Here is an 11,124-nt window from a genome sequence, read left to right on the forward strand (position 1 = left end):
GCCCTGCCGACGCAGGGGGTGCAGGCAGGAGGGGATGGGGAGAGAGGGGGGGCCAGGGGCCGCCCTGCCTGCTGCCCACCCAAATTTAGGGAGGGGGGGATAAGCAGAGGAGGGGGCTGATGGGATCCCTGTGCCTCGGGGGAGCTCTCAGGTAGGGCTGGCAGCGTCAGGCAGGGATGGGGCTGACGGGGCGAGTTGTACCCCGAGTGGGGGGCATCGTCTCCGGGGGGGTGGTTACTGTGGGTGGCATCCTGGGGGTCCCAGCACCAAGTTACCCCTCCTGCTGCCCAAGGGGGCTCTGGATTTGCCCCCCAGAGCACGGCACTGGGAAAAGCACCTGGAGCCCTGAGCAGCCCCAGCTCTGGGTGCAGGGTTGGGGGGGGGTCTCTGGGGACCTGTGGCCCCTGGAGAGAGCACAGCTGGGCAAGGACGGAGGATGCACCCACCGCAGACCCTAATTTCCTTGTGATGGGCCCCAGGGAGAGGCTGCCTCTGGGATGGAGACCCAGGGGCCCAGCAGCTCGACCGGCTCCTCGGTCCCCAGTTCCTGAGGGCAGGACCCAGGAGCAGCTCCTGGCGCTCAGAGACGGCAGGGAGGCTGAGCCTGCTGCACCCAGAGGAGCTGGGTGCAGGGGGGGTAAAGGAAGGCAGGGGACAAGTTTTGGGTGTCACACTGGAGGACTAAGTGGCACAGATTGTGGCACTGACCCTGGCTGGCAGAAGCTCGCTTGGCCCAGTGTCCTCACCCCCACAGTGTCCTGCACCAGCAGACCCCCAGTGAGGAGGGGCGGCTCCCTGGAAGTGATGGAGATAAATGGAGATGAGGGTCCTGGGGTAACGTGCCCCAGTGCTGGGGGGTCTCAGCCATCCCTGCTTCCCCAGGATCCCCAAAAGATCCATCCCCAGTGGGGTGCCCTGCTGTTGGGCAGGCTGCAGTCCGCCCCCCCCCCCCCCGGCAGGGCTCCTGGAGGGGTGAGGGGATGGATTGTCACCGCAGGGACAGGCTTTGCTCCATGTCCCCTCCCTGCAGCAGCCTTACCCGTGGGACTCTGGGGCTGGAGGTTGCAGCCAGAGGGGAAGAGGGTGCAGCCCCTGGGCTCGATGCGGCTCTGGCAGCACCCGGTGGTCCCAGCACCCACCCTGGGCTGGTACATGCCCGTCCCTGGCACAGAAGCGATGGGGAGGGCAGGCTGCACGGCGAGCAGCAGCTCCGGCACGGAGGAATTAAACACTTCTCCATCCAGGGTCAGTATTTATTTCACTCGGGTGTGCTACTTTCTGCTGTACATCTCTCCCTTCCCCCTGTTCTTCTGCTGTAACTGGGGAACACAACACCCCCCGGGACTGGGGGGGGGCTGAGGCTGCTGCCTCCAGCCCCTCGCTGCCTCCACGCAGGGCACGGCCACCACCGTCCTGCCCAGCTCCTGCTGGTACCTTGCCCTGGTCCTGCAGCGCGGCCGGCCACCTCCCACAGCGGGACCAGTGCTGCCCAGTGCTGCCCAGTGCCGTGAGGCAGCCCAGGGCCCCAGAGCAGGGCTGCAGTCACCACCCCCCCCTGCCCCCCGCTCCTCCCAGCCTCAGGGCGAGATCACGTAGGCCGTGGCGATGTACTTCTTGCCGTTGCCGTAGGTGGACTTGGTCCAGGGGTAGGTCTGGATGCTGAGGCTGTAGCCACCCAGGCTCAGGTAACATCTGTGGGGACACAGCCTGTGTCACAGCCCTGCTCCACCCCTGAGCCCCACAGCCGCATCTCTGGGGTGCTCAGTGGCCCACACCATCACTGCTCCATCCCCAGCCCTCCCCACCCGTGATGCCCCAGAGCTGATCATGCTCAGGAGGGCACAGCTGGCTCCACAGCTGGAGGACAGACGGACAGACAGATGCAGACAGACTCGGTACTTACGCCCTCCCAGGACGAGCGATGAAGCACAACGTGTACAGCCCAAGTTCGAACTCGGGGCTGGAGCCGATGAAGGCAGAGCCCACCTCCTTGTAGAAGCCGTCCCAGCTGAACTGCAGCCCCAGCACGTCGGGGTAGGTGTCCCACTAGAGAAAGGGGGTTCGGGGATCAGAGCCCCGGCTCCGCTCGGCTCCGGGTGCAGCAGGGAGGGAATTCAAACAAAGCCCGTCTGCACACGAAGCCAGGAACTCTCATGCCCTCTCCAGAGCCAGATCCAGACCAGCTTTCACCTGGTCTGAGGAGCCACCAGACAGAGCCCCCCAGCCTCAAATTTCTCATTTGTGGTTTGGGAGCCCCTTTTGCCCATTGCATCGTCTTTTTGGGACCTCCCCACCCTGCCTCCATCCCAAGGTCCGCACAGGGAGGCAGAAGGGACGTGGCAGGGTGAGGAGCATCTTCTAATGCTTCTGAATCGCCCCATTTGGGATGCGGCTGATTTGGGATCACTTACTGGCCCGTCAAAGTTGTGGCTGAAGTAGTTGACGATGCCCTTCTTCTCAAGGAGGTAGAAGCGAATCCAGTTGTGAAATCCAGACACTTTCCCTTTTTTCACCTCCCCTAAACACAAGTGAGATGCTGGGGTGAGCCCCCCAGCCCGGTGCTGCCTGGTCCCCCCCATCCCACTGGTGCGGGCTCTACCTGAGAAGACGTGCTCGAAGCCGCTGGAGTCCTGCTCGCCGTCGCCTCTGGAGTAGAGGCCGAACCACATCTCCTTCAAATCAGCGACGAACTCCTGCTCGGAGCTGTAGCGGTCTGCAGGCAAGGCGGCGTGGAGAGGAGGGGGCCGTGTCCCAGGGTGGGAGCACAGGGAGAGGCAGAGCCAGGGCTCCCCCCATCCCTCTCCCAGTCCTCTTCCTCGGGAACAATTCAGCTTTGCCCTGCTCAATTCTCCCACGTCCTGGCAGCTCCTCCAGTCTGCCTCCTCCCAGGTCATCTCCCACCCAGCTGGGGCTTTCCTTTGGGATACCCAATGCCCAGGGACCCCCTGGCCAGCCCTGTCCTGTTCCACACTCACTTTTTTGGTGGAGGAAGGCAAAGAGTTTCTTCATGAGCTCAGTTTTCATCACCTCCTTGAGGAAGTTGTCCTGCTCCCTCAGCTCCTCTGCCGTCACCTCCTCCTCCCTGCCAGTTGCCCTCTGGTAGTTGTCCAGCAGTTTAACGAAGCTTGCATAGGTGGGTTTGGAGAAGAGCTCCTCGTTGACGTATTTGTAGAGCCTAGGATAGCACGGATCCTCCACTCAGCAGGGAAGCAAATGTCCCCCCTAAAACCAGCCCTGCACCCTGGCTGGCCTCTGCTGTGGTGGCCCCTGGCCACTCCTGAGGATGCTGGCCCACACTCACGGCCACGGGGAGCGGTCCTCCTGGTCGCCCGTCTCATCGGGGGAGGCCTGGTACTGGGGGTTAATGGCGATGTCGCTCGGGCGGGCTTTGTTGTGATCCGCCCTGTAAAGCTGTTCCGAGACGCGGAGGAGATCCTCGTCGGTGATGGCATCCCGGCTGCTGGAGAAACCGTCTGCAAGGAGAGGCAGGAGGCTGGCAGGAGCAGGCAGCAGCTCCTGGGGCTGCAGATTAGCTGCCCACGGAGAAGCGAGGGTGATGCAGCGCCCGATGCTGGGGTGACACAGGGGTGTCCCAATCCTGGGACACTGTGAGAGCTGGGTGCTCAGCACCGAGGGTTAAGGGGTGCAGGGGGGCCCCAACCTGCTCCCACCCCACACCCTGGGGACAAGAGCTGGCCCCAGGGCTGCAGGCTTTCATTGAGCACTGGGTGAGCTGGGAAGCATCAGCCCCCGTCTCCCAGGCACGATGCTGCTCTTTGCACCACGTCTTCTGGGACCAGCCCCCTCTCGCTCCCCCACATTTTAGGTGCGCAGTGACCAGGGGATGCAAAGGCCAGCTCGCTCCTGCCTCTGGCTGCTTCATGCCTCCCGCGTCCCCCGGCTCTGGTGATGGGAGATAAAGCTGCTGGTAAACAGGCGGGTGATGCTGGGGCTCCCGCTGCGCCGTCTGCTCAGCAATGACACGCAGCGGCTTGGAGCAGCTGGCAACAGGCGCGGAAACGGCCAGAAACCAGCGTGACACCCCGATGCCATTGATCCCCGAGAGCCGTGGGTGGCGGAGGAGCGAGCTGTCCCAAGCACACGGGGTGAAACTGGGGTGGTGGTTTGTCGCCCTTGCTCAGAAGCGGAGCTACTCACCGCGGGTGCGAGCTGCCTCCTCGGCCCATTCTCCACCTGCACGGAGCCGAAAGGAAAAGGAGCTCAGGGTGATGGAGACGTGGGCTGGGGGCTGCCCAGGACCCCCGCCATAAAACACACATCAACACAGGTGGACACATGCTTGCAGCCAACCGCTTTGCACCCCACGGCTGGGTTGTGGCAGCCTCAGGGAGACAGCAGCCCCCCCAAGCCCCCCTGTCAGCCGGGGATGCTCACCGGGTTGGCAGTGCCTGTAGTAATCCTCGCAGCAGTTGCCGTACGTCTCGCACTTGGCGTCGCAGTGGCACTCGTCCTCCTCGCTGTAGGGCTCCTCGCAGCGTCCCTCGCAGGAGTCGGGGGCCGTGTACAGGTCTGTGGGAGAGAGAAACAGCAGCGTGGGCCTCAGGACAGACCGAGCACCCCGCCCCAGCCAGCCCGTGACTTGGCAGCATCCTTCCTTCTGCCCAACTCCCCCTCCCGGCAGAGCCTGAAGGACCAAGCTCCGACCCTGGAGCTATTTGGGATCCTTTGTCAGCATTTCGGGGTGACATTTTGACCGGTTGAATCCTCAGGATGCACATCTCCGTGGGTCACTTCTCTTCAGCCATTTGATGTTCACCACGTCAGGGCCACTTCCCACCAGGAAGCGCGTTCTCATCTCCCCACCATTAATTGCTCCTTCTGATTCACCCTTTTAATGCCTGGCTGAGCAGGAGCGCCCCAGGTCCTGCCGTCTCCTGGCCAGAGGTGAAGTGCCACATTCCAGACACCCTTATTTGCAACCCCATCGCTCTTTCTGCAACGCTGGGAAAACTGGGAACTCCTTCCCGAGCTATTTATATGATAAATGCTTTATTACACATGGTGGCAAAGCTAAAAATAACGCAGCAACTCAAGCTGTGCCTTGAACAGGGCAAGTGCCAGGTCTTGGATGATGGACACTTGCCATCAAGCCAAGAGGGGCTGTAGGAGACCAAGATGTTGGGTTTGTACTAAGCGACAGCCCAGAGACCACCTGCTTCGGGAAGGTGCTCGTCAGCTCCTGACGGGAGCAGCGGGACAGCCGGCAGCACGGGCAGGGCTTTTCCAGCACCCCTTTTCTCCAGCCAGGGAGGTGACCATCTCCAAGGACGTGCTGAGAAGCCGCGTCCCAGCCACGTTGCCAGCCTGTAAAGGGATCGCTGGAGGAAAGGGTGTTGCTTTCCCTCGCAAACCTGCAATCACGCAACATCTTAAACACCTCTGGGTTGCCAACCTTGAACTCCGGCAGCACACGCCCTCGGGGCAAATCCCGATACAGCAGTGACGAGAGTGACCTCCAAGTGTCACGCGTGCTGGCTTCTCTCTGCACCCGCATTTCTTGCTCTGTTGTCTGGCATCTCACCCAAATTATTTGTGCTTTTCACAGTCACATAATCAAGGTCCCACATGTGCTGATGAGAGAGGAAGAACCTCTTCGTCCCACCAGGCAACCCAGCCCAGGCTGGCTGACCATGCTGCAAGGCCACACTGCTGGCTCCTGTTTGGCTTCTCCTCACCAGGTCCTTTTCCACAAATCTGCTTTGCAGCAAGAGGGGTGTTGGTAGGAAAGAGTTGCCTGAGGTGCTCCTGGAGGCCATCGGCCCTCGGTGCTACTTTAGTCCCACCTTTGCTCACACTGATTCAGGGAGAAACGGGAAAGGGCACCCACAGTTTGGGTGGTGAGTGATGCTCATGGTGTCCAGACACCCCAGTCTCACCAGTCCACGCAGCAGAGCAGCCAGGTCTGGAGCTCTGGTGGGGTTGTCAGCTGAGGTCCCTGTCCTCAGGACGGAATCCCTCTCATTCCCCAGGCAGCAGTCGGGATAGATCAGCCTGAATCACACATTGGGGCTCATTTTCCAGCAGCCTTCCCGGAGGGATTGTGCAAGGCAGGAACTGCCCTCACATCAGTCACCGCTGAGACGTTCCCAGTCCCTGGGCACGTGCTGCCAGAGCGTGTCACAGCAAAGCATAGATACTGGGGTGTTCAGTGACTCAACCAGGGCCGGGAGCCTTGCAGGGTCTTTGGAGGAGGGAGCTCAGATGGACCCGTCCCCCGCGGGGCTTGGCTGCAGGGTGCCGAGGCTTCTCCCCACCCAGGGACCACGAGCAGGGCAGGGGGAACGGCTGCAGGAGGGTGTCTGCTCCTCATCCTCACATGGGCACGAACCTAAGGAGCTGCAGAGCAGTCGGTCACCCCATGGTCAAGTTTAGAGGGGCTGCTGGAGCTTTCGGGGAGAGAAGGGCTGCTGGGAGAGCTGGTGACGCTGCAGCCAAGGGACGGTGGTGGGAGCAGGAGGACACGACCAGCGGTGCTCAGCACAGCGCGTCCGCACTCAGCTACTCCATCGGTATTTGTCTGGTCCAACCAGTAGATGTTTTCTGGCTGCACAAAGCCAGACAAATATTTCTTTCTCATTTTTAGCCCTTCAGCCAGATCCATCCCTCCCTGAGCACGGCTTTTTGGACAAGAACAAACTCATTTTCATTTCTGCCAAAAAAGTTTTGACCGAGAAAACGCAGGCTATTTCCTGAGCAGCTCCATTCACCAAGGTGTGGGGAAATGTCTGAGACACGACGGAGCCCTCTCAGCTCGGTTTAGTACACGAACAGGAGTTACGGCTAGTGTCAGAGCAGCGTCCGCGAGTCCCTGGCCTGACTCAAGACCTCGCTGCGCTGTGCAAACACGGACCAAAGATCAACCCTGCCTCTAAAAGGGCCCATTTGAAGGACAAATTAACCTGTAATAAAAGAACTATTGATGGTCTGAGCTCGCCAAATATTTAGCTACAATACTCCTGGCTCCTGAAACCACATATAACCCTGGGTGCAAGCTGTTTGTGAGATAATCAGGCAAAATCTCCCACCACTGCCCTGCCTAGCCGAGGATAAGCAAAGTTACTACACGGCGGAGGTGTTGCAGCTCAGACAGGTCCATCAGGGTGACGCTCCGATAGCTCCGAAGCATGTGCCAAGGACAGACCACGACACGAGCCAGAGGAGCTGCCCAGCTTCCCAGACACGAGCAGCCCAGTTATTCCTTCAAGCAAGAAGAATTTAGCGCTTGCATTAAAGAAGATGAGACCATCATGGGAAATCCTGTTTTCCAGGCAACCCAGCGGCTGGTTCGCAGCAGAAGCTGCTCCTCTTCTGCACCGGCCTTGCAAAACGCCTCACCATTAATCCTGAGGGGAGTCGTCTGCTGCTGAAACACCAGATACAGCCCGCTGGCAGCGCCAGGAGTGAGGAAACGTCCTTCTTGCAAATAGATCACAGCTCACGTTTTGTGCAAGATGATGGCAACGAAGGCACCGAGTCACAGGCAGGATCCGGGGAGATTTGGGAGCCAAATCCTGATGCTGACAAGCCACTCCTTGTTGCAGCATCTGCCTTAAAGCCAGAGCTATTCTTTATCATCTCCCCAAGCCCGACCCCTCTCATAACAACCGCAGAGTCATGAAGGGAGAAACACCTGAGCTCATGTTGCATTTTCCATTGCAACTGACTGGCTCCTCTGCTCAGTTCCAGTGGTCATGGCGGGACCGTAGGCAAGATATTAGAAAAATATTTCCCTTTGTCCTCCTCCAGTGTGGGAGGGTGGAGGAGCCAGAGGAAGGTGGGCTGGCACCGTGAAAACACGGCAAGATGCACCAGGAAGCAACTGGTAGACAAAGCTAAAGACCAGGGTAAGTCTCAACCCATCAAAGAGAAGGATGAACCATCCTCCTCCTCCCCAGCTGAGTCCCCCAGAGCTCGAGGAAGCCCCCCAGCATGAAAACACCCTGACCCTCTCCCCTGCGAAGATTTGCTGGATCCAAACTTGCAAGGAACCAGCTGCCCCAGTACAGCGGAGCTCCTGGCTTATGGCAGTGCCCTCAACACTACCCGCTGCCACCCAACCCATCGCTGGCCCCTTCCCATGGGATGCACCGGCTGGTTTAGCCCCTCTGCCAAAGCCAGGCTCCATTACTCACTGCCTGACACGCAGCTCAGGGCTATTCCTGCCCCGACGAGAAGGATCCAGGTCTTCATCGTCCCGTCGACGGCAGGCTGGGCGTTTCGGAGCGTCCCGGAGAGCAGGTTGGGAATGACGGTGCTCCCTGGCACTCCCTGCTATATGTGGGTCCTTTGGGAGCGCGGAAGGGAGGGAGGAGCATGATGCCACCGAGGACTTCACGGGCAGGCTGCACCCAAACCTTGCCAAAACTCATTATGTGTACGGCTTAATTATAGGCTGCCCAGAGTGGGAGGAGAGCTGGTAAATCCGGTATTGCTTCCACTCCTCGCACGTGTGACCCACAGGGGTGATTGAGGAGCATGGAGAAAGCTTCTCAGTGGGGTGTCTTTGCCCAGCCAGAGCCCAGCAGGTCCATCAGTGATGCGAGCTGGTGACCAGTGCCGCAGCTCGGTCCCTCAATGGTGCCACATGCTCCCATGCAAATGGTGCTTACTGGGGGCGACTTTCTGCTCCCTGGTGAATTGGAGGTAATGACCTGTCCTTCCTCAGCGGCTCTCTGGAGGCTGTGCCCCTCTTCCAGCACACACCAGCCTCTGTTGAAGCCTCCAGGTCCTCCAGCAGCACAAGAAAACCCTGAGCCATAACCACAGGCCAAGCTTCAATGTCGAGGCTGCACAGGGAGTCGGTTTTGTGGGTTATCCCGGTGCGGTCTCAGTCCTGGGGCAAGCCCAGAGCTGGTCCATCCCCACCCTGCGTGGGGCTGCCCTTCTCCAGGGAGCCTCCACGGCCCTGGGTAACGCCGAGGGGGAGCTCAGCCCATGCCTGCTGTGGTCACCAGCCTCTTCCCTGGCTGCAGCAGGGCCAGCCCAGGCTCAGTTCAGTGCATCCCAGGGGAGGATGTTCCCAGATGGTGTATCCAGCAGGAGAGACAGTTTTTCGTGCTACCACTGCCTGGGGGGGACCTGGCTCCCACTGCTTCCCAGTCCTGTCATACACGCTGACCAGTACACCAAAGGCATGGGAGTGACTGGACTGGAATAGGTCAGCACCCGTCCTGCCTCCAAGGGCACCTTCACGCTACTTCTGAACCTTCTTGTTTTCAAAGAGGCATCGCAATCGTCCCTGAGCCGATCTCCATCCACATCCCCCCCCTGCCTAGCTCTGCCGCTCACGGGCCTCCACTCAAGACCTCATCAGGAGAATAATCCAGATCTAGCTCACCATCCTTCTGGAGGTGGGTTTAAATCCTGCTGTTCTCCCGTTCTGCTCTGGAGAGCAGAACTGAGGCGAGCGGGAAGGAACCTCCTCAACCCGTTTTGCTGCTGGAGGATGTTGGAGATGTTCAGCTCTTCCCCTCATCTCCCCGTCTCTTCCCAGCCAAGGAGGGAATCACTCCCTGGGCACCTCCACCTCGGCAGGTGACAACTGACCTCCAGACACCACCTGAGCCAAGGGGAGGCAACTTCTAACCTCCATCAGCAGCGCAGGCAGCACCTGCCTGCAATTCATCCTGCCAACACAGCAGCGTTGCAACAACCTTAATTCCCCGGGGTGCATTAGCTGGCCCAGGAGAGCCGCGTTTGGTGTAATAAGGACCAGGTTTGGCTTCTTTCTCACCCCTCAGTCATTTCCTCCCCTCACCCATGAGAGGTGTTGCGGGAGGGCGGTGAGTCAAGCGCCCTGGGGCTGGCTCCGTGTAGCTCTCGCATTAAGGCTGAAGAGAGGAGAGGACGGGCACTGCCCAGGCGCTGAGCCCGCGGAGCCAGCCCCGGCCTCGGGGACGCGGGACGGGAAGCCGGGAGTCCGGGCAGCCGCGCTCGCTCCGGTGCCCGACCATGCCGTTAGCTCTCGCCCCTTGCATCGCACCCTCGCCCAGACTTTGGCTTTACCCATCGCCTTGCTCGAGGAGGCAGGTCTCCAGCCACATTTTTGCACAGTCCAGCGTTTCCTGGACTGCCCCACACCAAGCTTCATCTCCATCCCCCCCTGCCATCCTCCCCTTCACACCCCCCCGGACTCATTGCCCTTTTCCAGAATATTTCTCCAGGTTTTCCCTCACCCTCAGGACATCATGGGGCTTCTGTGGCTCCATGGGAATTTCTGGTGGGGCTGGACCTTCATGCTCAGGCTCTGAGGGAAAACAGCTTGTGGAGGATGCAGGCCTGTGGGCTGCGGTGGTGAGCTCCCCAACGGGCTGCTCTTCACAGCCTGCACCAGGAAAACCAGACAAGGGTCAAGTTTTCCCCTCGAGTGGAGATTTCTCCAGCCAAACCAGCCGACCGGGCCAGCATCTCGCCTGCAGCCAAGGAAGGGAAATCCCCGAGACACATCCAGCCTGTGGCCTGGAGGGAATGCGCAGGCCCAGAAACATCTGGAAAATGTGCTCCTCTAGTTCACAGAATCACAGAATCACTCAGGTTGGAAAAGCCCCTCGGGATCATCGAGTCCAACCCTCAGCCCGACTCTGCAAAGTTCTCCCCTACCCCACATCCCCCCACAGCTCATCCAAACGGCCCTTAAACACCCCCAGGGGTGGGGACTCCACCCCCTCCCTGGGCAGCCTATTCCACTCTCTGACCACTCTTTCTGGGAAACATTTTTTCCTCATGTCCCGTCTAAACCTCCCCTGTAGTTTAACCCTTCCTTCCCCACACATGAACTCTTTCATGTCAAGGCTCCTTTGCTCCTTCAGAGCAGCCATCCTGGGAAAGGTCTCTCTACAGGAGGTCTAGGCTGCCTGATTTGGGTCCAGATGCCAAGGAATTGCTGCTCTGCTTTGCCCTGGCGTGCCTGGACACACACGCTGCTGGGACCATGCAAGGGGCTGGAGTTAGAAACCTGGGAGATGCCAGGTATCAAAACCTGGTCCCCACGGGGCACAGCCACCTTGCAGAGAACCACAAAGCCGAGCTTTGCATGGGCGGGTCCTGGGATGGACGTGGTGCTGGGAGCTGCAAAGAACCCCCATCCCATCCCATAGCTGTCTG

At 59.9% G+C, this 11,124-nt stretch overlaps 1 protein-coding gene across 1 annotated transcript; it reads right to left on the reverse strand.

The window, feature by feature from the left end:
- Window positions 1–1,301: 1,301 nt before the first annotated feature.
- ENDOU (endonuclease, poly(U) specific) lies at window positions 1,302–5,515 on the reverse strand. Its single transcript, XM_074853600.1, has 9 exons — window positions 5,105–5,515; window positions 4,396–4,645; window positions 4,159–4,194; window positions 3,302–3,473; window positions 2,976–3,175; window positions 2,600–2,713; window positions 2,412–2,518; window positions 1,904–2,046; window positions 1,302–1,692 (listed from the first exon to the last, which is right to left on the reverse strand). The coding sequence occupies exons 1-9, from the start codon at window positions 5,513–5,515 to the stop codon at window positions 1,578–1,580; spliced, it is 1,548 nt and encodes a 515-aa protein (XP_074709701.1). The 3' UTR covers window positions 1,302–1,577.
- Between the last annotated feature and the right edge of the window lie 5,609 nt (window positions 5,516–11,124).

The sequence above is a fragment of the Strix uralensis genome, chromosome 33 (genome assembly GCF_047716275.1).
Source record: "Strix uralensis isolate ZFMK-TIS-50842 chromosome 33, bStrUra1, whole genome shotgun sequence".
Classification (NCBI taxonomy): Eukaryota; Metazoa; Chordata; class Aves; order Strigiformes; family Strigidae; genus Strix; species Strix uralensis.

Coding starts and splice junctions, on each gene's coding strand:
- ENDOU (XM_074853600.1), bottom strand. CDS start 5,515: ATGCGGGTGCAGAGAGAAGCCAGCACGCGTGACACTTGGAGGTCACTC. Junction 2,519..2,599: donor CTTCGAGCACGTCTTCTCAG/GTAGAGCCCGCA, acceptor ACTTGTGTTTAG/GGGAGGTGAAAAAAGGGAAA. Junction 2,047..2,411: donor GCCACAACTTTGACGGGCCA/GTAAGTGATCCC, acceptor CCCTTTCTCTAG/TGGGACACCTACCCCGACGT.